This window comes from Pipistrellus kuhlii, unplaced genomic scaffold, assembly GCF_014108245.1.
Source record: "Pipistrellus kuhlii isolate mPipKuh1 unplaced genomic scaffold, mPipKuh1.p scaffold_m20_p_5, whole genome shotgun sequence".
In the NCBI taxonomy this organism is placed as follows: domain Eukaryota; kingdom Metazoa; phylum Chordata; class Mammalia; order Chiroptera; family Vespertilionidae; genus Pipistrellus; species Pipistrellus kuhlii.
The window spans coordinates 19,414,378-19,441,655 of NW_023425551.1; the positions used below are offsets into that span (position 1 = coordinate 19,414,378).

The 27,278-nt window shown below is 40.6% G+C and overlaps 1 protein-coding gene across 2 annotated transcripts; it reads right to left on the reverse strand.

Moving 5' to 3' along the window:
• Positions 1-1,525: 1,525 nt before the first annotated feature.
• Positions 1,526-27,278, reverse strand: IL20RA (interleukin 20 receptor subunit alpha). Of its 2 annotated transcripts, XM_036415086.2 has the most exons (7): positions 27,122-27,278; positions 15,547-15,682; positions 10,866-11,044; positions 9,058-9,233; positions 8,335-8,479; positions 4,408-4,547; positions 1,526-2,409 (listed from the first exon to the last, which is right to left on the reverse strand). In XM_036415086.2, exons 2-7 carry the CDS (start codon positions 15,621-15,623, stop codon positions 1,618-1,620), a joined length of 1,509 nt encoding a protein of 502 aa, XP_036270979.1. In that variant the 5' UTR covers positions 15,624-15,682; positions 27,122-27,278; the 3' UTR covers positions 1,526-1,617. The 2 variants fall into 2 exon arrangements, with proteins under 2 accessions (XP_036270979.1, XP_036270980.1); XM_036415087.2 differs by lacking the exons at positions 4,408-4,547; positions 8,335-8,479.

Genomic DNA, 27,278 nt, shown 5'->3' on the forward strand with positions numbered 1-27,278 from the left:
CCTAGAGCTAACAAAAGCCGATGAAGGGTACTTGTCAAAGATTCTGAAACCTCAACTTACCAGCCCCATTTGGACCTAAGGCCTAGGGATAGAATCAATGAGGTCTCAGAAGACAACTTCTTGGAGCTGCTGAGGCCCTGGCCTCAGAGGTGACAGAATGCCTGGCAGCTACCACCCACAAGGATACACTGCATCTAAGAATGTGTTACCTTCCCCCATAAGAAATACCTATTCTATTTCAAGATGTGTGTGTGCTTACACATACTGCAAAGTACTGAAGCAACAACATTTTAAAAATGCTCAATACTTCTGACATGCTTAGACAAACAAGAGATGTAAAAGCAACTCAGAATTAGATTCTCTTTACTCAGCCACTGATGGATTTCAATCTGAATGCATATAGTGGGAAGCAAATTACTATTGTATTTTCAGGTAAGAAAAACAAGGTGAGGCCAAGTCTGCTTTTGAATCTAAACAGTCCTCTGTCTAAATGGCTTCTCTTTCTGATGCTAAGCATATGCTCTGGCTGTTGATAATGACGACAGCAAACACTACATAGCACTCCCTATATGCCAGGCACTATTCTAACTACTTTCCAGAGTCTAACTCTTTTATCCTTAAAACAATCCTGAGAGAGTGGCCATCCCTGTTTTGTAGATGCAGGCACTGTAAGACATAGTAGGCACTCAATCAATATTTTGTGAATGAGATGAATAAACCAAACCAAAACTAATCACTTTATTTTCTTTTTGCTCTCAGTAACTCATTCTTTCCCACTCTGATATATTTTTTACAGTTAGTATTACAAATCTGTTCTTCAGAACTGGCAGAATCATTTTTACAAAGATTGAGAAGAACAGAACACTCTGGTTAATATAATTATGCTGCAAATTAAATCATTAGATCTGAAACTGTTTGTATTTGTGGACAATCTTAAAGACCATGACTCCAGAATCCATCTCTCCTATCAGGGTTGTCTGCCTGTGCCAAAAATATAACTAAGGAAATATGGATATCTGTTTTCCTAAAAGAGCCTCAATGGGCTGTGAGTTTATGATGAAAAAAAATATATATTTAAGGTAACATGAAATTGCTGTTTCTACACGTCAAAACCAGTCAAACAGCAACAATTTCATATGGTTCAACTTAATTGATTTTGTCATATTTTTAATGCAGTGTGATTCTAGAACTGAATTTTCTAAGCGAATGGTATTTATATCATGAAACATTTTTACAGTGTTATATACTTAAGTGTCCAAAAATAATTGTATAAATGTGTTTATTTGAAAATAACAAACGGCCATAGTACACGCCCCTGAATACATTCTGCATCTAATTTGGCAAACATTTGGCAAGTATTACTGGTAAAAAGCAATGGTCAGCCACTGTTCTCCAGGTCTTTGCCATCACTGTAAGAAGCCCACAGGCATGAAACAACCACTATCTGAGACAGAATGAAAAAAGTGCTATGAGGAAAGAGGAAATAAGTAGTTCTCCCTGACATAGAAAAATACAGGTAAACTTCTTTTATCCCAGATGCTTTATTGTTTGGGCACTCGGATGTTTGTACTCATGTGCCTTGTCACAGTGGGGGTCAGGCAGAGGGAGGTGTGGGTGTCAGTCTTCCATTTGTACATTTAACCCCCATTCCTCCAAAAAATGCGTCAGATAGGTTTCATCTTCTTCAAGTGGCTTGTCGGGGGCCTGCGCCTCATAAAGTCTAGACAAAAGGCCCTCATCAGTAAGGTCCTTGTACTCAGGATGTTCACATCCTTCTGAATCCTGTTCAAAGCTAAACAATGAAGGTATACACAGCCTGCCAGTCTGAGGGTCCCAATCGACCAGTGTGGTCGACGGCTCTTCTTCCGGCTCCTCTTCTGTGTCCACATGCTCCTCTGGCAGGCTGTCCAAGTCTCTGAGTTGAGGGGTATGTGAGTACGTTAGTGTTTGTGGGCCCCAGTTAGCCAAAGCTGCCTGTGGCTCAAATAATTTTCCTTGTAGGGACATCTCCTCCTGCAAACAGAGCTCTTGATCTCCAGGCCCCACAGAAAGGTCAGCAGGTCTCACATCATATTCATACTCAATGACTATTTTATCTGTGGGTACTGCTCTGCCGAGTGACTCTTGTTGGGTTAGGGAAGTCCCTTCGGAGCCGTTCTCCGTGTCATAGAAAATGTCCATCGAATGGGAAGCATACCCTAAGTGCATCACCTCCATTTCCTCATGATGGGGCTCTTGGTCCTTGCTGGGCTCGTACAGATCCCATGCATCATTGCTTTTTTCCATAACACTTATATCCGTATGAGAACATTTAGAATCCTCCAAAATATTGAAGGTGATAAAGTTAATCACAATTTGTTCAGCGGGTACAAAGAATCTTTTGTCAAGTTCATTTCTGTAAATCAAAATCTATAAAGAGAGAAGAGAATGGTTTTCACCTTTTCACTTTCGACAGATTATTAAAAAACAGCAGTTAAGTAGAACTTATACTGTCATCAGATGGTTTTAAAGATCTATTCTTACCAACTCATGGAAGTGAAAGTTATGCTTGGAACATAGAGAAACTCATTCATTCACACAAAATGCATATGGAAGAGACAGAAGACATACCAAATGCATATGAAAGTGAAAAGTGGTTCCTTGGGAGGGTATCTGTCCAGGTCAAAGATAAGGGTGTGACTGGCCCCTCCTCTAACTGGATGAGGAGATTTAGGATGTTATTTAATTTCTTGAGTCTTGATTTTTAATTCTGAAAAATCAGAATTTGTGCCACATAAAGGGTGGTGAGAACTAAGTGAGATGGAGGTTTTGAAATTGTTTTGTTAGTTGTAGTTTACTATGTATTTGTTAATATAATAAGCTTGGTTACCTGGGCTCCCAGCCCTTTTTTGGATACAGTCTGGACATGAAATGTGGGTGGGCATGAAAACCAGATGTAGAAAGGCAGATAAGAACATGAGCAGGGACAGTTCCACTTACTTCCCCCAAACTCCAAAGGAATCTTGCTCTAATAAAGTAAGAAAAGGAAATCCATTTGCCAGTTTATGGCAGACAGAAAAACTCTAAATAATGCCAGGAAAACATGTTTTAGGTTAAAATATTGCTGGGGATATGTGTGAGGTGCCTGTTTAGATTGCCAATGATGAGTTTATGTTACAATCCTCATTGTCTAATCTATGATGTGATTTCATTTAACCTTATAAAACAGATCCTTTAATTTTATTCTTTTTCAATTTTTTTTTTTTTTTTTTTTTTTTTTAAGTAACGTGTGGTCAATTTTGTGAAGTTTCCTTCCAGGGAAGGTCTCTCTATGTCTTTAAAAAGCTAATTCTGAACCATAAGTGCAGGCAGATTCATAGAACTATTTTTAAACTGAACTAACAGGAATACATATATGTACTGTGAACATATTTTTAAATAATTCTTAAAGAAATAATTTTTATTGTTAAAATATGCTCAGCATTTCAAAACCATTCAGTGCGTGGTCCAGAGGATAAGGTTTATTCATTTTACTTCCTTGCTTCTCCTTACTATAAGTGACAAGATCCTGGCCATTTTCCTCCTAAATGTGCTTCCACCCATGTCCTGGTCTCCAGCCCTCCATTCCACTCTCTTCTCTCCTTTGGAAAACTGCCAGTCTCCTAGTTACTTTACTTATTTCTTCTAGTCTCACTCCCCCTAATGTTGTCTTAGACCCACTATCCAGGTGGATCTAAAACACAATATCAACCGTGACATTAATTACCAAGGTAAAACCCTACACAGATTTCTTTGCCAATAGAAGAAAGCCCAACCTTCTTGGAACAACAGCCCAATTCTCTCATCACCTGGCCTTACCACCCACTTTCTAGCTGCATTTTTCATAGCTCCTCATCAGGAAGATTGATTTAACCCTGGTGAATGATTTAACAATACTATGTGGTTTCCCCAACAGCTATCCACCTTTCCCCTGTGGTTTCTTCTGCCAGTAGTAGGTCCTTAACTCTTACTCACCTGTCATAACCAAGCCAAGGCATGAACTTCTCCTGATCCCCATGCAGGCCTTCAGTGCTCCTGCTTTCATCATAGTCATATCATTTTGAAATTCCTGTCCCCAACTAGACTTGAACCTCTGAAAGGGCATGGATCATGACTTTATCTCATAACACAAGACCTAGTCTAATCTGGTCATTAAACCTAAAATGTTTGTTAATGCTAAGGCATCTTTCTCTTTTGGTTATGTTAGTGAGTTAATCTAGTAGAGAAAGTGTTTTATTTATTTATTTATTCATTCATTCATTCATTCATTCACTCTTTAACTTTAAACTCAATCTGCTCCTAAAAGGAACGGTTATCAGTTACAGAGCCTTCTTTCCAGCGACCTGGAGATGTGTTATTAGAATGTACCCTGCCACACTAAGCACTCACCAGATTTGCTGGGTGTTTCTCTTTGCCAACATGGGTATATCTGTATGCAGAGAAGCCCATCACAAAAAGGAGAAACACGGTAACAGATATGGGCAAAACATACCAGAAGATTATTTTAATTTTCAATGCTGAAGTTTGATCTGTTAAAAAAAATAAAATAAAAAAGGAGGGGGGGGATAGATTGTTGTAACTTGGTGTGGTGGAAAAACACTGGCAATGTCAAAAAGCTTTGGGCATATCACTTACATGTAGGAATTCAGTTTTCTTTTATAACAATGTAATAAGGGGTCTCAGATTTCTTTTAAAAAAATATATTTTATTGAGTTTTTACAGAGAGGAAGAGAGAGGGATAGAAAGCTAGAAACATCGATGATAGAGAAACATCCATCAGCTGCCTCCTGCACACCCCCGACCGGAATCGAACCTGGGACCTCTCAGTCTGCAGGCCGATGCTCTATCCACTGAGCCAAACCGGTTTTGGCAAGGATCTCAGAATTCTTACTGTCTCTGACAATACATGGTCTTAAGGAATTATTTGGACTGTCTCAAATCTTTACAACAAGGATGTGTTAGCAACCCAAGTCAGCATATATTCTAACATTTTATACCTGGCTATGAGATTCATGTTGGTTTTTATACTTGAAGGTAAATGTATCTGAAATTCAGACAACTCACAGCACTCTGAACCGAACAACTAAGCAGCTCCACTTTTCTATGCCACTCATTTGACTCAGTCTTTTTCATATACGCAGTAGAGGACAGGGATATATGGCATCACCTTCTATGTGACCAACAGAACTACCTTTGTGCTGGTTGCTCAGACTTTCCTGGGTCTGTCTGTAGCTTGGGGATGTTTGTAGGAAGGTGGCTGAGCTGGTGTGTGCTGAGAACCTGGTGTGTATATTCCTTTCCAGGTCTTGATGTGCTATGGGTTCATGATGAGTAAAAGTCCAAAGGGAATGAAAAAACCTGGTGAAGGCCCGGAGCAGCCAGACCCGGAACAGCTTGCTCCTCGCCTGCCTCCGCCCCAAGGCTGCCTCTCAGACATGGCTGGAAATTTTGGGGAGAACTTGAGGGTCTGCTGAATCAAATGAGGAAGGCTTAGATCTGGATGTGCTGAGTTAGAATAGCGCTGGATTGTTGATCTGTGAGTGCCTTGTGTGGGGTCTGGATGAGGTTGGTTGATCTATTTGGAAATGTCTTTTGTGTGAAGTATATCCTTGGGCATGTGGAGGTATTATTGATTTGAGAAAATGCTAAGTAACGGTTTTACTATCTGAAAAATTTAAAGTTTTGAAAGTTTAAGGTCTCTTGCCAAAAAGAGGTTTTAAAGCTAACACCTTAATTTTAATGGAGAAAGGGAATGACAAGCCCTTCCCACCCAGAACAGGTAATCCAATTCCAACCAGCAGCTATGTTTAAACAATGTGTCCATTTACACTTGAATGGCTACACCTTTTGATAGCCTAAGGGCAAGTTTACATGTAAACAAGTTTGCTCTCAATTCCCAAGGCAGAAAAAAAAAAAAACCCAAGGTTTAAAATTATTAGATTTTAAAATTTATTCTTAGAAGTGTAAAAGTTTATTAATTAAAAACAAACAAACAAAAAACAACAACAAAAGGAGATTGAAAAACCTGATGAACAATAATAGCGGTTCATTGTAGTAGAGTCGGTGATATGGGAGGGGAGTGGACTGACTGTTCTCGGGGGAAAGGGAGGGAGGAAGAGACTGAACATAAACTGTGCACCTATGGATGAGGACAATGGGGGGTGGGGAGGGGGTGGAGGGTGGGGGTGGGAACCTGGTGGAAGGGGGAAGAAATGAGGAACCTTTGTAATAATATGAGCAAATAAAGATTGATTTAAAAAAAGAAAAAGAAAAGAAAAAAGAAAAGACCTGGTGAATAGTTTTAAGAAAAATAGTCCTGCCCTACCATTGACCAGAGTATACAATTGATGAGCGGGGATTATTGTGACTAATTTATCTTTGTTAAGCTCCTGTGGGGTAATTGGAGGTTGGGATGGTTTATTTTATGAGTCAATTTGGCTATGCCAAATTGGAACCTACATATTGGTAAAACATTATTCTAGATATTTCTGTGAAGACATTTTTTAGATGAAATTAACATTTAAATTAGTACACTTGAGTAAAGCAGACTGCAGGTTCTTCTAGCCTGACCAATCCCTGAAGAGCACATTTGTCATCAGCTTCCACATAGAAAGATGCCAATGCCACAATGCAGATGCTGCAGGTGACTGAGCAACATCTGCTCCTACTTTAGGCAACAACTCAGTCCAGGCCTCTGGATACAATCTCTGGTCTAGGACGGAATTTGCACTAATTGAAAGGAGGCAGGCCAGCAGTGACTGATGGAACTTTGTGTACATCCGCACATGTTGGTTACAATAAACCAAGAAACTCGAGAGAGAGAGAAACATGATGAGAGAGAATCATTGATCAACTGCCTCTTGCTCACCCCCTACTGGGGGTCAGGTTGCAACCCGGTCATGTGCCCTTGACTGGAATTGAACCCGGAACCCTTCAGTCCATAGGCCAATGCTCTACCCAGTGAGCCAAAAGAGCTGGGCCCAACTTTTTAAAAGAAGGCTGCCATAGCGTTGTCTTGGAAAGTATCTGGGGTGATCTAACAGCTGGGAGATCCTGGAAAAGCTCAGGAGCTGAAATGGTGCCTCCTTGCTCTTTTGTTACCTTTCCTAAACTGGTTAGAAAGCCACTCCATCTGCTTACTGGGAAGTATTTAATTTAATCTATACTCTAGTTGCTTAACTCTGCCAACTGCTTAAATGACTTCCACTGGAAATGCATTCCTACCATTTGGCCACTGATCAAGCTATTAGTAAACAGAGCATTTTATCCAAATACAAAAATAATTTCTTCAACTGCTCTGTGTTGCCTTTTGCTTGCATAGCTTTTTAGTTTAATTTGACATGTGGTAGGGAACCCTTCATTTTAAAGGGAAAGCTAGGACAAGAATAGAGATTAAAAAAGAAAGCTTTTCACTTTTTATTTGTACTCACAAAATTCCCTTTTTATTCCTTGGGACATTTCACTATGACATGTGGGGGTATGAATGAGGGGTATGTCACCACTCCTATCTCATAGCTGGGGAGGGGACCAAGGCTTGGGGGAAACGCTAGGATATTTGTCTTAGGCTAGCACATTTGGAAGAGAGAAACAGAAGAATGAATAATGGATGAAGAGCCAGTCAATGAAAGTCAACTTTAGGATTTATTTCCAATTTTCAGGTTTTGAATACAAGGTCCTCTCACCCTGGAGGAAGAGTGATTAGACGAATGCTAAGCTCCTAACTCCATGTCTCCTAACAGGAAGGAGACTCTTTGCTCACAGTTCTTGGCATCCACATTCAGACAAAGAAGGAAACAAATAAAAGGAGAGAGAAGCAACTCTAAGAGCGAGGCCATAAGTACTGGTTTGTAGATCCCAGACCAGCCAGTAGGTGATATGTAAACATGGAGCCTGTAATTTATATTTCTGAGGAGGAGCAAAGGATTCTGTCTTAAAAAGTGTTTTTATGATAATGCTTTGTTTCTAGCAATATAATTAATTGTCTGATGTGCTTGAAGACCATAGAACTTCTACTGATCGGAAAGAATGATTATAATTTTTAAAAAGAAAAAAGATGTGTGTAAAAATTACCAATTGTTATTTCCCCAGCAAGTGCCAGGCCTGGTGCTGAGGTTCCCCAAGGGGGGAAAACATTCCCTAACTTTGGCCAAGTTCAATGGCAGTGTCCCGGTCTGCTCAAGGCATTTCTGGGATGGCTGTTTCTGCCTTTGCCTCAACCTGTTTCTGGTAGAAATGGATTTGCCAATACCTTGTCTACACTGCCAAGTTTCATCAGTCTTCCTTCCTCAGAACACCTGAGGTGTTTTAAAAGCTTACCTTTCAAAGTGCTGACACATTGCTTCTCAGAAGGCTGAGCAAGGCGAGGAGGCCCTGGGATGAAGGATTCCACTTGGATGCAGTACAGAGTGTCCGGCTCGAGCCAGCTGAGCACCAGTGTGTGGTTGGTCACACACTGAGACCACTAGGTTAGGGAATTGCAAACATCAGTTACAGAAAAGATTTCTAGTACCACCCCAGGCAAATAACTCTACAAGGAAATGAAAGACCCAGATACCATGAAATCCTTTACTATGCTTTCAAGCTTTTTTTTTTGTTTTTCTTTTTTTTTTTTTTTCCCCAGCAACAGCTTCAAAATATCCTTTCCCTGAAGCTCGGCAATACCCAGGAACTGAAACAATCCCGGTACAATGCTAAATAACACCATAAGGATGGATTCCTCATCCATTTTTGTCCTGTGTTCTTGCTAACACCCTTTTCTTTCTTAGAGAGTGACTGACAGATATTATGCAAGTAAAAGCTTCTCCATCAATAACTAATCCAATAGCAATATCATATCCATTAACAGAAAGTTTCTGCAAAGATATTCCAAAGTTTTTAAAGCTTCTACATAGCTTCAATTGTATCTTGGATGGCATCTCTTTTGAATTATCACGTCTTCCCATTTTCACATGCAGAGAATTAAAGCAGCAGGGCTGCTTGCTTCAGCACTAACTGCAAAAAGTGACCCAGATTATGTGCCCTGTTCCAATTCAGACTTACCATCCTGTTAGACTTAGTATTGAAGATGGACACATTATATTTCAGATTTGAGTATATTTGTTGCATGGAAATCGAACGTTCTTCTGAATTTTTCTTCCACTTCTCTGGAGCCGTCAGAACAACAGAAATGGATTTCTCATCAGGAGTCAAAGTAACCTCTGGTGGGCCAATTTGTGCTTAAACGGGAGAGGAGTGGGAATTATGTTCAGATGTAGAAATGACCTTAGATAAAACTAAAGTCTAATCAGATTTAGTACTGGGACAAAAATCTCTCTATCCAACTCTCTTATTTGAGATGCCTCAGAATGCTCCAAGGTGGGCCCAAGGCATGCAGAAACTTGAAACAAGAATTTCAAATACTCTGACATGATGTTTAAACAGTCAGTTGAGCCAAAACCAGTTTGGCTAAGTGGATAGAGCATCTGTTTGCGGACTGAAAGGTCGCATGTACACTGGTTGTGGGCACTTCCCCAGTAGGGGGTGTGCAGGAGGCAGCTGGTCGATGTTTCTCATCGATGTTTCTAGCTCTCTATCCCTTTCCCTTCCTCTCTATAAAAAATCAATAAAATAGCCAAAACCGGTTTGGCTCAGTGGATAGAGCGTAGGTCTGCGGACTGAAACGTCCCAGGTTCGATTCTGGTCAGGGGCATGTACATTGGTTGCGGGCACATCCCCAGTAGGGGGTGTGCAAGAGGCAGCTGATAGATGATTCTCTCTCATCGATGTTTCTAACTCTCTATCCTTCTCCCTTCCTCTCTGTGAAAAATCAATAAAATATATTTTTTAAAAAATCAATAAAATATATTCAAAAAAACAACAATAGTTAATTGAGGAGTTCCCAGTCAATAGATAAACAGTCCTCGATGAGATGATGGTAAATACAGTGAAAACTCTTTAAAACACTGCTGTGACTTGAAAAATTTGTGACTAATAACATTAATATGATTTGATCCATGGCAAAAAAAGCAGACACGGAGGAATGAAGCACTGTTACAAATCTTTGGAGATGTGATTGGAATAATCTAGAACAGAGGTTAGCAAAGTTTACCCATAAAGGTCCAGATAGGAACTCATATCAATGTAAAACCTATTCTTAGCTCATGGCCTGTAGAAAAACAGAAAGGGGGTTGGTGGTGCTGCATTTGGGTGAGGGCAGAGTTTGCTGACTTCTGAGCTAGAAGGGAATCAGGGGAAAGGCTCCAGCTTCAGGACCTAAGGAGAACTGGTAAATTTCATATGGCAGCTCTGAGTGAGTCCTGTACTACAGTCAGCTATAGATCAGCGCATGGAACAACAAAAAAGCAAATACCAGCAAGGTGTTATCTAGATTCTGTACACCTAGAAATTGCATCATCATACCACCAAGTTCATAACAAGAAAAGACATACTTTGGTGATCAGAATAATTAATCAACAAATAATCAACCTTGTGGACATATTCAACAGTTTTGAAACCCATAACATTAAAAAAAAATCTGTCAGTTGTTCCTCAAATTACATAGTCTCCACAAAGTGCTAAAATAAGATAAAATTTTGATAGTATTGACATTTGGCGTCAATTTGGGATCTGGGAGAGATCTTGGAGGTCACTTAGCCACAGCTTTCATTCTAAAGACAAGACTCTGGGATGCAGTGGGAAGAAGCACCTTGGGTTGGTCACCCCACCAGCTGACGGACAGAGTGCAGAACAGAGGCAAGCTGAGCACTGGCTCCTCAAGCAAAGCTGTCTGTGAGGCCGAACCTGGTAACACTAGGAGCTCAGGTGAGCATGATAGTAATCCGTGTTTAACAAACAGTTGCATTACTTACTTTCTAAGAAAGGATAGAATCGTCCAGTTTCTGCCCATTTGGAACAATCAGATCCCCGAGTGGCCTTTACTTTGGCATAATATTGATGTTCATAGTCAGAAGTTTCTGCAGAGAGATCACAGTGGGTCCTGTTGATATGTCTGCATTCGGATTTGTTCAGCCATTTCTTTTGCCCATATCTGCAGGGAAGGAAACGGTGAATTAATAATGAGGTGCCCTCTGTGCTGTACAATAGGACAAAAACAGTCATTATGTAAACCTGAATGGAACTTAAGACCTTCTCTTCAGAACAACAGAAGGGCCTGTCATTGAGATAAAAAGAATCTGCTTTTGCTGCTGGCAATTTTTTTCATTAGCTGTCAGGAACATGAGTCAGAGTTTCTGTAATCACCTTTCTCTTCTGTGAATTATAATGTGCACGGTATATCTTGAGAGCATGTGTTTTATTATTATTCTTGGGCTACAGTAAAAATTTTACATATTGCGTGATCAACTCCTCAAATAAGTATATCTATGTACATTTTGTAATCCGCCATGCCCACTTAGGTCAGGTTGATTGTTTTAAGAAAAATTAGCCGTCTTTTTTCTTGGAAGAAAAATTACCTTGACATTCTCATAGAATTAAAAAATCTACTTGCCATCAAGGGTTTGGGGAAAGGTCACCAGACTGAAGTGCATGCCCAAATCTGCATTTTCAATTATAGCAATGATGATACTAAAACTAGATGGGTTCACTTTGATTTTTCCTTTCCTTTATTAAACGCACAACACCCATAGTAAATAGGGAGGGGAACTATTTTTAGGTGGGAGAGGCTAAGGTATATAAAGTGATGAGAGATGAGCTGGAAAAGAGACAGTTTGCAGGAGAGGCTAGTGAAAAGATTAAACAGTGTCTTAGGGTTTTAGAAAGATAATTCTGGTGGTGGCATGGAGAATGCAAAGGGGTAGGAGTGACAGCCTGGAGAGGAGCTGGGAGGACACTCCAGGAGGAAGATGAGGGTGGTCTAGACAAGGATGGTGGCCATGGAACCAATAGGATACAGGAAGAAATATCAGGACACAGGACTTGGTGATTGGGGGCATACAAGAGATGAAGTAAGGATGATGCCTCTTTCTGCCTGGGACAAAAGGTTGTAACAGTGGTAATCCATTTTACAGATGAGAAAACTGAAGCTCAGAGAAATAAGGAAACCAAATGCTCAAGTTCATATCACTAGTAAAAGGCATATCTGGGATTTGAACCACTTTCCTGGGATGCAAAGCTTGAGCTTTCAGTGCTTCCCTCTATATTTGTGTATTCAATTCTTTTGGCAGATATAATTTAAATTTTTGTTCACATTTCATCTTTTACTTGGAAACAAACTTCTTTCAGAAGTATAATATGTAGTCTGCCCAAGGTTACCCAGCAAGGTTCACAGCCTGCCTATGAACCCAGGACTGTCTGACTCCGGCTGAGCTTGGAGCCCTGTCAGTGACATATACCACCCTGTATTGCTGTCCACCTCCTAAGGTGTTTTTTGTTTTTTTTTTTTGTTTGTTTGTTTTTTTAATATTCTTTTTCAAAAGTTGCACAATCTAACTTATCTGCTGTCAGAGAGCAGTGACGAATCTGCCCGTTTTAAAAAATCCTTTTCTGAATCAGGGAGACATACAAAGGACAGAGCAAGCTCTTTGCTCCACCTAATGGAAGAGGAGGAAAGAGTGTGCGTGCTCCTAAAACATTTCCCTTTGCACAGTGATGTCTTCTCTCCTAAACTCAGCTCCTGGGAAACGCCTCAGAAATGAGAATGAGGGTCTGGCTCAGTTAGGTCAGGAAGAGCCGTTGAAGTCCTCCATTGCCATTGAAAGTAGGATTTTTTTTTTTCAAAGACAAAAATGACTTTATTCTTTTTTTTTTTGTAACTATGGTATCAATACATTTAAAAAAACAAAACAAAAAACCCTCAACTAATCAGAAAAGCAGAATCAAGAGAGAAATAAATCAGCTGGAAACTTATTACCCTGGAATATTTGGTATACTTGGTTCTGGACATCTCATTATGCTTACATATAACCAGGATAGTTAGAGAGCTGAATATATAGATAAGAACTAGATTATACCACATGCATAGTTTTAATAAATGTACTAAACTTGACTTACACTTTAATATAAAATAAGAAATTAAAGGAATTGCTATAGTTCAAATGTTTCTTTACCACAAGAGATAATAGTTCTTACAATATAATTTAAATTAAGAAAATGGTTTTTTTGTGTGAAAAATACTGAGAGCTTAGCCATTAAAATGAAGTCGTTTCATTTTAGATCATATTTAATGGCTTTCTGCTATGAATATCAGTATACTTATAGTTTTCGCTCACCTTCTGATTTGTTCTATTATTATTTAGGTTCAAATGTATTTGAGAAATTTCAAGAACCATATTTTTCATCACTATGTGCTCTTAGTTCTAAATTTACATCATTGCAATGCATGCTACCAGTCTTTATGCCATCACTCCGTCATTACTAATTTCTTTGTCTAGATTCATCTTCTTTTCTATGTCAGGTAGTTATTATCTTTAGTTAGTGGTTCCTCACCCCCCAAGAAGGTCTCATGGGAGTGATATCTTGAATTCCTACCTACTTGAAAAGACACCTGCTGAACTTGATAAGAGTCTTGGGCCTCACCTATTTTCCCCCTTAGAAGATGTAGCACTGTTTTCCGCTGAGTGCTGCTGGACAGAAATCACTTCATCCCCACCTGACTTGAGTCCTGCTCTTGCTAGGATGTCCAGAAATCATTTCATTTTCTTAAAGTCCAATAAGTTCACCAGGATATGTCTTGCTATTATTTTTATTACATTTTGCTGGATATAACATGCATTTATGATATGCAATGCCAGATTATTATCATTATTTCTTGGTCAACTATTCCTAAAAGCTATAATAGTTGTTTTTTTCTTTTTAAATTCTTATTGATTTCAAAGAGGTAGGCAGAGGGAGAGAGAGATAGAAACATCAATGATCAGAGAGAACCATTGATCGGCTGCCTCCTGTATGCCTCATACTGGGGAATGGGCCTGCATCCAGGAATATGCCCTGACTGGGAACTAAATCTTGATCACGTGGTTCATAGGTTGATGCTTAACCACTGAGCCATGCCAGCCCGGCTATAATAGGTTCTTAAAGTATATTTAATATTTTTATTTTACATCTTTTCCCTAAGCTCTGCCCACTTGCTTTTAAAAAAATAGTGGTCTTAGAATTTTTTCTTTTGGAAGAGATTGCAATTTCTTCTTTAAGCTTTATCATTAGAAACATGTTGCTTATGGGCTCAAACTATGGACAATTATTTGTATGAGTTTTTCTCCTACTTCCATGAGAAAACTTTCACTTGTGTTCTTTTTTTCCTCTTTCTCTCTTCCAATGATTATGGATAGGTGCTGTGCTGGCTTCTTTGGGACTATTGCTCTTTGAATGGGGACAACTATTTTTAGTTTTATTTATTTTTAAAATACATTTTTATTGATTTCAGAGAGGCAGGGAGAGGGAAAGAGAGAGATAAAAACATCGATGAGAGAATCATTGATTGGCTGCTTCCTGCACATCCCCTACTGGGAATCTAGTGCACGACCCAGGCATGTGTCTTTGACTGGAATCAAACCTGGGACCCCCTAGTTCAACGGCCTCTTAACCACTGAACCAAACGAGCTAGAACTATTTTTAGAATATTAGGTGAATGGGTACAGGATTGAGGGTCTGTTACACACTGTATCATGGACTCATGCCATTCCTTTTGACAGGAAGCCTGCTCACCCTCAGGATTTCAACAGGAGGAGGCAGATGTGGCTGATGGCACTACCCCGGGTTGCCTTCTTTCTCTTCTGCCCGCTCACTCCCCTTTCCCCTGGGCTGCTTCAGAGCTTCTACGTTGGATATATCACTTGACCCTGATTTCACTTTTAGCCCCTCCTTCTCTGACAACCTGGGGCTCCATGGGGTCATTTCCTCAATTTCTGGGGGTGGGAATCCTTGGATTCCACATTCTTAGACTGTGGGTTAAGCCTCTGAGTACTGTGACATTTATTCTTGTGACATTATTGTCTACTGTTGGAGTTTGAGGAGCTATAGATTTACTTCCAGCTTGTGGGGTGGTTTCTTTCAGATTTTATAGTATTTGGCTTGTACATCTCCTAGTCTGTGGCTTGGGGGTTGTGACCATTTCCTTGGTTGTTTCGAAGTTGGACATTGTCTGTCTGATTTGCATTCTTTCTTGCTTGCAATGAGTTTTGAGGGAGAGGTGAAAAGTAAAAATGTCCACTCACTACTCTCTTCAACAGGAACAGACAGTTGTACATAATTCTGTGCGCAGGTTCACTTAACACGTGCATAATTCCAGTAAGTTTAGACATTCCCAAGATGATGGATTTCTTTATTTGCTAAGCCACAGAATAATCTTTTGACCAACTTCTTTTCTCCATTTAAATACCTTTCCCTTGCCGCAGCCTCCCGTGCTCCTGTCTCCATGAGGAAACTGTTTTCTAATTTAAGCTAACAAAGCATAGTGAGAAAAACAACATGAAACCTCTAATTTTTTTCTTTTCAAATACTTATTTAATACAAAAGATGGCGTATCTTCACACAATCAGTAGGAGTCTGAGTCTTGTGTTTATAAACCAGCCAAAAGGAAAAGAAGCAACTTACATGAAATACTGCACAGTGTAAGCCACGTCTACTCCTTGTAGGCCCTCGGGTGGGCCCCACTGGAGGACATTCTTCATGTTTACGGATAAGAAGGTGACATTTATAGGCTTAGGCAAACCACCAGGGATACAGGGAACTGAAAAAGGAGTAGAGAGAAATCAAGGTCTTAATGGAGAAAGAGGAAAACATAACCCCTCTGGTAGCTGGTGTTCAGTATGGCCTTCCAGTATGGCACCCTGTGTATTCCTCCCAAATTGAACCGGAGCTGACAATGACTCACTTCAACCCCCAGATTTTGACAGAAGTAACCATGGGACTGGCAGCTCCCACTATTTTTTTTAAAATAATATATATATATTTTAATTGATTTCAGAGAGGAAAGGAGAGGGAGAGATAGAAACCTCAATAATGAGAGAGAATCATTGATTGGCTGCCTTCTGCACGCCCCCTACTAGGGTCATGTGCCCTGACCCGGAATCAAACCCAGGACCCTTCAGTCCACAGGCCGATGCTTTATTCACTGAGCCATACCAGTTAGGGCAGAACTTCCATCACTTTTGCCTTTTGGAAGCCCTACGTAAAAGTGGGGCTACCCAGCTGGAGAGGCCACGTGATAAGGGAGAGGTTCAGTTGTCGCAGCTGAGCCCACTTTTCAATCAAGGGGCCAGGAGAAACACTGTGGGCGTTCCAGCCCCACCTGCCACAGACGGAAGCTGCAGGAGAGACTTGGAATGAGACCCGCAAAACAACCATCTAGCCTGTTGCCCCTGTTAGCATTCAGAATTGTGAGAAATAATTGTTTTAAGCCACTATTTGGGGATAGTTGGTTATCCACCAGCAGATAACTAAATCATATATATAAAATAAAAAAATACTACAGGTGGTTCTACATGTTTAGTTGACACTAACATGTGAGGAGTGGTTAGCATCTTGTAAGAATTAAAATGAAAATAGGCTATGCATCATAATATCACAGATGTAAGGTATTACCAACACATGATTCCACAGAACTATCTGATAAGGAACTAGAGTAGTCTGATTTGTGGCAACTTGAGTTTTGAAATACAAAACATAAGTTAGGCGTATTTTCTCACTGTTTAATCTATACAAATCTTTATCTTCTATAACATTGGTTTCTGTTCATCTTTTTAAAATAACTAAACAGTCCGCAGAACTCTCAAGATGCCTAAAACATTCCCAAAAAGTTTTAAGAAATAACTTACAATTAAAAAAAAAAAAGGATTGCTCATTTTAATTCAAATTTCTTGGTCACTGTCATGAGGAAACAAAGTAAATTGCTTTTCTGAAATTAACTGTATTCTAGAATGTGCTGCCAATCATTAACATTGATTCAACAGACATTTTATTTAATGTTTTGTAACTATTTAAATAATCCTCTAGAAAGCTATGCCAATTATCAAAATGCTGGCAAAATTTGGTAATAATCCTAAGATACAAAATTCAGGGTCCGTAATGACCAATGGCTTGACCAAATACTAGGCTGAGTGTGCAGCAGGCTCCGGTGGGTGGGAACTGGCGAGCGGGCTGAACTGCTGACCTCTCCGGGAGAGAGGTGGGGCTGATCAGTGGCTACCACGGCTGCTGCTGAGGAAGAAAGAGAGAAAGAGAGAGATAGAAATGTCGATGAGAGAGAAACATCGACCAGCTGCCTCCTGCACACCCCCCACCCGGGGATGTGCCCGCAACTAAGGTACATGCCCTTGACCGGAATCGAACCCAAGACCTTTCAGTCCGCAGACCGACGCTCTACCACTGAGCCAAACCGGCTTCGGCTCTCACAGTAATTTTGATAGCCATCCTCCAAGATGGCTTTCAGTTATTCCCTCCAGTTGGCATTCCCAGCATGTGTAGTCCCCTCCCACACTGTATCTGGGTTGGTCTGTATGACCAATAGCACATGATAGAGATGATGATACATCATTTTCAAGAGTAGGTTATAAAAGACAGTGAGGATATTCTATTGAATATCTTACTTCCAAGAGGTGTGTTGGTGAGCTTAGAAGTGGGTCCTTCAGATGACTGTATCCCCAACCTACCACTGGACTATACTCTCACGAGGGACCCTGAGCCAGAACCACCAACCAAACCATCATCAGACTCCTCCTCGGAAACTCTCTGAGATAATGCTTATTGTATTAAGCTGCTAAGTTTTGAGGTACCCTGTTACACAGCAATGGATAGCTAATAAAACAAAGATTCTAAAAATAAAAGAAACTAAGATAGTTTAGTCACTAAAATAAAAAAATAAATTAAAAAAAGAGGAAATTAGAAAAAAATATGGCCCCTCCATTCCCAGTCATGTTATAAATGACTCTTGCTTTAACAATCTTGTAAAGATGTCTTTTTAAATAGGTCAACTTTTTATTTATAAAGAAAATAAAAAAAAACCTAATGAGAAGACTGGATACTTATTAGCCTTTCAGTAGCAAGTAAAGATCACAGCAACAATGTTTTGGATTTAAAAAGAAAAGAAAAGAAAAAAAAGACAAATTCTTGGTTAAGACCATTGTAAATACACTGACAAGGATTTCAGTAAATTCTTAGTTAAGGTCATTGTAAATACACTGAGAGTAGTAAATAGCTTTCATAGAAACATTTTATAATAGATATTACTGTTTTATACACTATTTTTGGGGAAAGAATATCCCAGCTTTTTAGTCCTGAACATTCTTTATGTGGATTGACATTACCTTTCTGATTGCATAGGCAGAAAAGTTATCAGTTTTGAATCATCCCCTAGTCCAGTGGTCGGCAAATCATATGGAGCTCTTTGGCCCCTTGAGTGTGGCTCTTCCACAAAGTACCAAGTACCCTAATTAAGTTAATAATAATGAACCTACCTATAGAGTTTAAGTTTAAAAAATTTGGCTCTTAAAAGAAATGTCAGTCATTGTACTGTTGATATTTGGCTCTGTTGACTGAGTTTGCCGACCACTGCCCTAGCCAATCAATCGAAATATCATCCAGGGGCAGCCCCACCGTGGAAAAGGAGGAGAGTGGCTAAGATGAAATGGAAGAAGTTCAGATGGGCTAGATTCCCTGCTTTGTGAGCCCTGGTAGGGAAGCTAGATTATACTTGAAATTTATTGCTAAAATAGTACAAGCCAGTATTCATTAAATGGATGCACATCTGGAGGAATAAGGGGTCTTCAGTCCAAAACATAGTATAGGAGGAGAACACCAAAATGGTAAAGGCACACAACAGCAGGGCAAGTTAGGATATTGCCAGCAATTTGGTGTGGCAAGTAGAGTATTGAAATTTAGTGGGAGAGTATTAAAGCCTTACATGAGGAGAAGCCATGAGCCTATTTTTAGTTCAAATGGATTACTTCACTGCTGAAGGGAGAAAAGACTGGATGGGGGAAAGACTAGAACGGGACAGACCAGTAACAGCATAACTCCAGCTGCCCAAGTGAGGAGGGCTGAGCTTGCCCCAGATGCTGGCTGTGGATATGGGGATGGGCGGGCAGCTTGGAGCTCCATTTGCAAAGTAGAAACAACAGGACCTCCTAATGGAGCAGAGCTGCTATGCTGTGAAAGCCGATTCACAAGTGAGGATAATGCAAAGCAGTGATAAAAAATAGAATCAGCACTTTTTCAAAGAGGCAAAATAGAACATTTGAGAAAAAAAAAAAATTCGCAACCAGTATCTTCTTGTGGTTTTTCAAATCTTTGCAGTGTTTAGGCACAGTGTTTGTTTCAAGTGTGGAAAACATAGAGAAGGAATGAATAAACATTCCGATGGAGGTAAGTCATTTTTCCAACCTGCCTGTACTGATGAGATAGTTTAATGAACACCAAAGTGAAAATATGTAACACCCACATTGACATCAGGGGTCAAGGGCCAATGTATGGCTAACAACAGCCTTCTCCCCCGTCCCCCACACACATAGGTTCAGGGCCAGAAAGTATAACTTTGATTCTCTCTGATAATCCATTGATTTCACATCCCAAATCATAAAGCTGTTGGACTGACACACATAGTTTTTTTCTGAGAATGATGTACCACTACCACTCTGGTTTGAAACACAAGATTCTTCCTGGGCTTGTCTGACCACTCCTTTTGCAATTCTGCCAAATGCACCATGTGCACAACTGCACCAGCACCAAATTATCGGCAATACTCTAACTTGCCCAGCTGTTGTGTGCCTTTACCATTTTGGTGCTCTCCTCCTATACTATCTTTTGGACTGAAGACCCCTTGTTCCTCCAGGTGTGCATCCATTTAATGAATACTGGTTTGTACTATTTTAGCAACTAAAATATGATGATACTGTGGTGCTCTGTAGGGTATACACAGTCCCCACTAAAGAAAGTAGGCATTTCTGACAACAGTCATCTGGGCAACAGTCTGGTCTTTGAAAAGTTGAACCCAGAAGGCAACGCAGAGGGTTGGACCTCTGGGTTGCCTTTGAGTTCTCTGACCAGAGTATGGACTTGAGCAATAGAGGGATACTTGAGGGTGTCCCCTTGAATTGGGGGTACTTATGATGGCCTCTGTTAAAACAAAGCCATGAGGGGTCCACAAGATGTCCACTTAATGAACTTCCAAATAATGATTGTTAGTTATATCTTGTAAGTCCCATCATTTAGCTAAGTGTCCCGGCTTGAAGTTTATTTTCCTTTTATTATAGCTTGTTATTGAATACTAGAGGCCCAGTGCACGAATTCATGCATGGGTGGGGTCCTGCTGGCATGGCCCCAATCGGTGGATTGGGGTTGGGCCTGTTTGGAGGAGGAGATGGCAGAAGGTTAGCCACCAGGCCTGCCCTGATCTAGCCAATCAGGCCTTGGCTGGCTAGGGGGATGGACCATGGATGATTGGCTATCGGGCGTGCCCCCCGATTGGGATGGAGGGGATGATTAGGGATAGGACTGGCCATGGGGAGGAGCTGTGGGCCAATCAGAGTGGTGAGGGCACATAGTTGGCGGGGCTGGCCAGGGGGAGGGGCTACAGGCCTTTTGTGGTGAGATGGGCTGATCAGGGGTGGTCTGGCCAGGGGGAGGGGCCGTAGGAGGTTGGCCTGTCGGCCCCACCCATGACCAGGCCAGTTTCCTGGCCACAGTGGGCATCATAGACACTGGTCATCGGTTGTTCCAATTGTTCCGGATGCTGGCTTTTTATATATATAGCTTTTGGATTGTGCGTGATAGCATGAAGGACTTTAAGAGAGACTACTTTTCAAAATAAATGTATTGTAGTTTACCCATCATCGTACTGCTCAGCTCATGGCATTTGAGGCATGCTTCCCTTCAGCTGTGATTATCTTCAGAGGTAACTAACAAACATGTAAGAATTCCATTTCATTATCTTATAGTCACCTCATTTTTGCCCAACATAGCAGTTCCCTGTTTAATTACCCAAGTTCGTTGGAAGTGCCTCTGAATGCTTTTGAAATTAGATGTATATATCAAAATTGAAGATTTGCCACTTAATGGATTATTCTGGCCAAGGTATACCAGTAACTATGAAAAAAAAAAGAGTTTAAGAAATTCATTGTTGTGAGATTTTTTTGCATAACCTTCTAAAATACCTATTTTGAAGATGCCATCATTAATTTGTATGTGTCAGACCTACTGTTTGTTATAAAACCAGTCCTACTACTTTAGTCATCTCTTATATGAATGTCTTCCCTTCCCTTGCCTTTTGAAAATTAGCTTTTTGAGGACAGGAACTTGATTTTCTTCACATTTTGCTATTTCCAAAGTGTCTTGATTGGTAGTAATACATATCAAAATAACTGTGGAAAAGAAAATTGGAATGTGGATTGGAGTATCTATGACTTGATAACTTGCCTCAGAAGGAAAAACATAAAAGAATGAACAGAGTCAAAGACCAACTGGGGCTATTAAAGTCCTGGAAAGAATAGCAGTTGGGAACTCCAAGTTCAATCACTAGGTGTTTATTAATTGTCGATATACACCATCCAGCTTATTTTTCAAATCATTTTCACAACTTTTTATCCTCACAGAAGTAATGTTAATTTTTCCATAACACCTTCATCACTTGAAATTTTCAAAGATAAAAATCAACAAGATAAAAATGTGAGAAAAATTTAATAGAAAAAGTAAGACATTTAATAGAAATTATCTAGTGGTGACTTGAAAATAAGTAACAGTATTGCCTTCTGTTCATTGTTAATTGCAATTTTGAGGCAAATGAAGTTGGTCATGTGATCTCAGACTTCCAATACGGTAGCCATCAAAAACAGTCAGAAAGGTGAAATAATTTTTAATAGGCTAACTTTTCTCCATAGTGACAAGTAGATGCTTTGATGTTTTGAAGAAGACTGGGAGTAGAATCAGATCTCTTCAGGGTTGAATTATACCTTGATAAAGTTGTATTACTAAAGGTAATAAAATGAACAGGGCTTCCCCATAGGCCTTGCTGAAGATCAGCTCTTGAGGTACTTTCTTGCCACAAAGATGTAAAAAATACACAAAAAAACATTGGTCAAGATAAAAGCAGAGCAACACTGGATAGACCACCCATGCAAGAGAGCCAAAGACTAACAACAATGGAATTTACCCAGGAACAACTAGGAGAAATGAATCAATTAAGACATCCCATTTGCTCATGCTCATTAAAGCAAACAGAGCCTTTAAAGGACTGTATTGATTCAGGAAGTGGGAAATAGCACGTAGGACACCAACTTTACCTTAGCAAACCACAGCTGCAGCATGTGTGCTTTGACAACTATTTGTGGTTTGACACTGTATTGCAAAGAGCCGCAGACCACAGCGATTCTTTGAGGCTGCTAATGACCTTGAGGTCTACAGTTAAAAAGGCCTACCTACTTGGTAGGGTTTTGTTTGCTGATCTGTGGTTTCATAGGAAAGAAATGTATGTGTTAAAAAAGAATATGAACTACCTAGTAATTTATGGATAGAATATGATTAAAGCAGAATTTAGCTTTATTTTCTTGCTAATATTTTAAATGAAAAGATATAAATTTATACCGAGTAATAAATATTTTGCATCATGTGGCTAGATGGCAGCCTTTCTATGACTATTAATTGAGTTTATGTGTTTTCCTAAAAGTCTTTGAAGTATTTATTCATAGTAAGATATTTATTTGAATGTATCATTTCTTTTCAATGCACAGTTTCTCCTCAAGTAGAGTGAATGTGATGTGACATATATTGGTAACCCTCCCCCCCCCCCTCCCAAACACACACACTTGCACTTTTTTTAAGTTTCAGTTTAAGGGACCCTTTATACTATAAAGTTTATAGGAAGCCCTGCCTAACCCTTAAATGAGATCAGTTGCCTTGCACTGTGCTTCTAAATAAGCTTGGTTTCCTCAATTCTGGTATTTATACTTCAATGTATTATATTAACCTGTCTGAGACTATAGGCTCCATGAAAAAAAAAGACCTTGTTTTCTTGTTCACCTGTATGCCTAGAACAGTTGCTTCAATGTATGAATGAGTGATATTGTATAAATGAATAAATGGCATTGTATGAATGAATGAATGAATGAATGAATGAAAGGTGCTCAAATAAGATTGTTTTAAAATCATAAAATTATATTTTAACTCTTGAAAACTCAGAATTGACACATGGGGTGTAAAAGTAATTCTTTTCCATTAAATCTGATCATTCATCTCAAACATCTCATTTTTCTATATTATTTGCTCCTGAACTGCATTTGCTATTCTATTTTGTGCTTAAAAGCTGAGCCAATTTTTAAAGTAACAAGATTGAGCATGTAGTAGATAGCTTAGTGGATCTTTTAAAACTGATATATTTTTTATCTAAAATGGAGGAATTGGAATTATATGGATAGTTAGCCATAGTATGAATACAGTCCTGGTTGGAACAAGAGTGAGAATTTTGTAGTCAAGGTACCCCTCAGAGAAGTGGAGGCAGGAGGAACCAAACTAAAAGAGCTTTCAATAGCTAAAGCTGGGACAATTTGAACAGCAGATATAATTGTATTGGATTATAACTCAAAGAATAAAGCAAATGTTTATGAGTCCTTATTGACACATTTAAATGATCAAATAAATAAATAAGCGGGGGAGAAGTTAACAGCTTTTCCTTGCAATAGAATTCCAATTAATATGGAGAATAAAAGAGGGAAATAAAAAAAAAATCACCATTAGTCATAATAGTTATTGCAGTCATCATTCACTGATAGTTACTAAAATTAGTGGGTATAAGTTTGAGGAGAAACAATATATTTGCATGATCTCAAAGTATTTTCTCACTAGGTATTTATTAATCACAAAGTGGAAAATATGAACTCTACAGTGAGAAACCCTCCAGACCCCACCTTAATTAACCAAGCGATCAAGGTTAATATCACCAGTAAAAAACATATATTGATATCATAAATGCTTTGGTATGCTGCACTGAGAAAGACAACATAATATGGGTGGTGTTCTTGTTTAAAAGAAATAACCTCACTCTAATCACGAGGAAATGTCAAACCCAAATTGAGGGACATTAGAAGGAAAAGGTGACTATAATTCTTCAAAAATGTCAAGGACCTGGCCGAAACCGGTTTGGCTCCATGGATAGAGCGTCAGCTTGGGGACTGAAGGGACCCGGGTTTGATTCCGGTCAAGGTCATGTACCTTGGTTGCGGGAATATCCCCAGTGGGGGGTGTGCAAGAGGCAGCTGATCGATGACTCTCTCTCATCGATGTTTCTAGCTCTCTATATCTCTCCCTTCCTCTCTGTACAAAATCAATAAAATATATATATTTTTAAAAATGTCAAGGACCTGACAGCAGAGAAAGGCCGAGGAACTGTCCTAGATGGGAGGAGACGAAGGAGGCATGACAACTAATGTGTTGGTAACGTGGGGTCCTGGAGTGGATCCTGGAACAGAGAAGGGGCTTTGGTTGGAAAATTGGTTAAATTCAAGCAAGGGCCACAGTTTAGTAAATATACTATACCACTGTTAATTTGCTGGTTCTGGACATTGTACAATGGTTACAAAAGATGTGGAAATTGGAGGAATCTAGGTGAGTGATTTATGGAAATTTTATCCTATTTCTGCAAGACTCAAATTAGTTCAAATACAGTGTTTAAAAAAGAATAAAAAAGTTTAATTAGGTTCACTGGAATCATATGTGTATGTTAAATATGTCCTAGAATAATGTCTCAGTAAAATAAACTATGCAATGCTGCTGTTTTTATAACAAAGAGGAGACATGTCAACAAATATCCTCATTGTGTTTATTATAGTACTAGAGGCCCGGTGCACAAAATCATGCGCTGGTGGGGTCCAGCTGGCCTGCCCTATGGGGCCTATTGGGGGTGGGCCAGCTGGGGCAAGGAGCCACGTGTGGTTTGCCTACCGGCCCCACACCCTGATTGGGGGTGGGGGGCTGCTCAGGGATGGGGGGTGCTGGTCCGGAGGAGGGGCTGTGAGTGTTCCATTCACCCTGCCGCTTGGCTAATTTGCATATTACCCTTTTATTATATAGGATACTAAAGGCCTGGTGCATGGATTCATGCACATTGAAAGGAAATTAATTAGAAGGTGGCCAGGCGGGGCAGGGCTGGGTGAGATGGGCCAGACATGCCCTGGAGTCAACCTTCCATGGTTCTTCCCCAGTTGGCCCCACCTGGGGTGGTACTGGGGCTCAAAGGGTGTCTGCAGAGTGAGTGGGGTCCCTTTGGCAGGTGAGGTCCCTTGGCCTGGCCTGTGGAGATCGGGCCGAAACTGGCAGTCTGACATCCCCCGAGGGGTTCTGGAGTGCAAGAGGGCACTCTGCAAAGTTGCTGTTGCTTGGCAGCTCCTGTGTTGAGCAGCTGCCCCCTGATGGTCAGTATGTGTTCATAGCTACTGGCTGGTCATCTGGTCACTTAGGCTTTTATATATATAGATCAGTTCAAATAAGCTTATCTGCAGTAGTAGTATTTAGACTGGTTCAGTTATTCACAGTCATTTTTCCAAAGAAGACATACAATTGGCCAACAGACACATGAAAAGATGCTCAGCATCACTAATCACCATGGAAATGCAAATCAAAACCATCATGAGATAGCACCTCATATCTGTCGGAATGGTTATCATAAAAAAGACAAGAAATAACAAGTGTTAATGAGGATGTGGAGAAAATGGAGCCCTCATGCACTGTTGGTGGGAGTGTAAATTGGTGCAGCCACTATGGAAAGCAGCACAAAAATTCTTTAAAAAATTAAAAAATAGAGCTACCATATAATCTAGCAACTCCGCTCGTATTTATTCAAAAAAATATAAGTGCCCTATGTTCATAGCAGAATTATTTACAATATCCAAGGTATGGAAACAACCTGTGTCCATTGATGGATAGAGAAGATGCAGGGTGTGTGTAATGGATTACTACACAGCCCTAAAAAAGAACAAAATCTTGCTATTTGTGACAACCTGGATGGACCTTGAGGATAGTATGCTAATTGAAATACAAACACTGTATGATTTCACTTATATGTGGAATTTTAAAAAGCAAAACAAATGAACAAGCAAAACAAAATTGGACTCACAGATACAGAGAACAGACTGGTGATTGCCAAAGGGAGGAGAGTTGGGGGGGGGGGGGGGCGAGATGGATGAAGAGGATGGAGGTACCAACTTCTAGTGATAAAATAAGTCATGGGGATGAAATGTGCAGATGGGACCATCCTCAATAACACTGTATTAACGCTGGTTGGTGATAGACGATAATAGACTTATGTGGGTGATTATTTAGCAATGTCCACATATGTGGAATCATCATGTTGTACAACCAATGTAACATTCTATGTTAATAAAAAGGGACTCGCAGAAAAATAATGTTTCCTCTCTACCAGAAATACAAAAGGAAAAAAAAAGAAAGAAAAATAAATGTTTATGAATCATCTGGTTACTGGAATCCAGGTGGTAGAGTTTAAACTTAAAAACAAAACTGAAAACACAAGGTAAGCTCTTTCCAGAAAATCAAAATTCACAACATATTTCTGTTCAAGGTCGACCCAGAAAAGGAAAAAAAAAAAAAAAAAAAAAAAAAAATGACTGCCCAGGAGAGGGGATCTTAATTTAAAAGTTTTTCTAGACCCCGTTCCTTCGGATCAGACCCTTTCTGGGAGGTTTTTCTATTTCTTTTTTTATTGTATTTATTGGGGTGACACAAAGCGAAGACCACCTCTGGCTCCGGGGAGGCACAGGTAGGTCCGGGGGCCGAGAGCGCACAGTCCGCGCGGCGAGGCCGGCGGCGTCGGGGAGGGCGGTGCGCGGTCACCGCGGTCACCGTGTCCGTCTCCGCGGGCAGGTGCGGTGTGGGTGACCCGCGGGCAGGTGTGCGCTGTGGGTGACCCGCCGGATAGGTGTGCGCCCTGGGTGACCGCACAGCTTCCTCCCCCGGGGCCGTCCCGCCGGAGAAAGTGTGAAAAGCGCGTCCTGCAAACTTGACCCAGAACCCAGCGCGGGAGCCCGGCGGTGAGTGTCTCCCCGGGGCCTCCCCGCAGACCCCGGCCCCCCGCTCAGCTCGAGGACAAGCAAAGCCCCGCGGGCGGGCGGGGCGGACTCCACGCGGCCACTCCAGGGCCGGCGGCGCCGCGCCGGGGCCGTGCACTCACCTGCGCGTCCCCACGGCGCGGCCGCGAGCAGCAGCAGCAGCAGCGGCGGCAGCAGCCGCAGGGCCGCGCGGCCGGGCGCCGGGGCCCCTCCGGCCGCCACGTTCGCTGGGGTTCGGAGCCCGACAGAGGCGGCGTGGCCGGGTCACATCGCTGCGGG

Excerpts from the sequence above, each read along its gene's own strand:
- IL20RA (XM_036415086.2), bottom strand. The coding sequence starts at position 15,623 with ATGAAGAATGTCCTCCAGTGGGGCCCACCCGAGGGCCTACAAGGAGTA. Across the intron at positions 9,234-10,865 it reads ATTCTATCCTTTCTTAGAAA|CACAAATTGGCCCACCAGAG; the intron begins GTAAGTAATGCA and ends CTCCCGTTTAAG. Across the intron at positions 8,480-9,057 it reads ATACTAAGTCTAACAGGATG|TGGTCTCAGTGTGTGACCAA; the intron begins GTAAGTCTGAAT and ends TCCCTAACCTAG.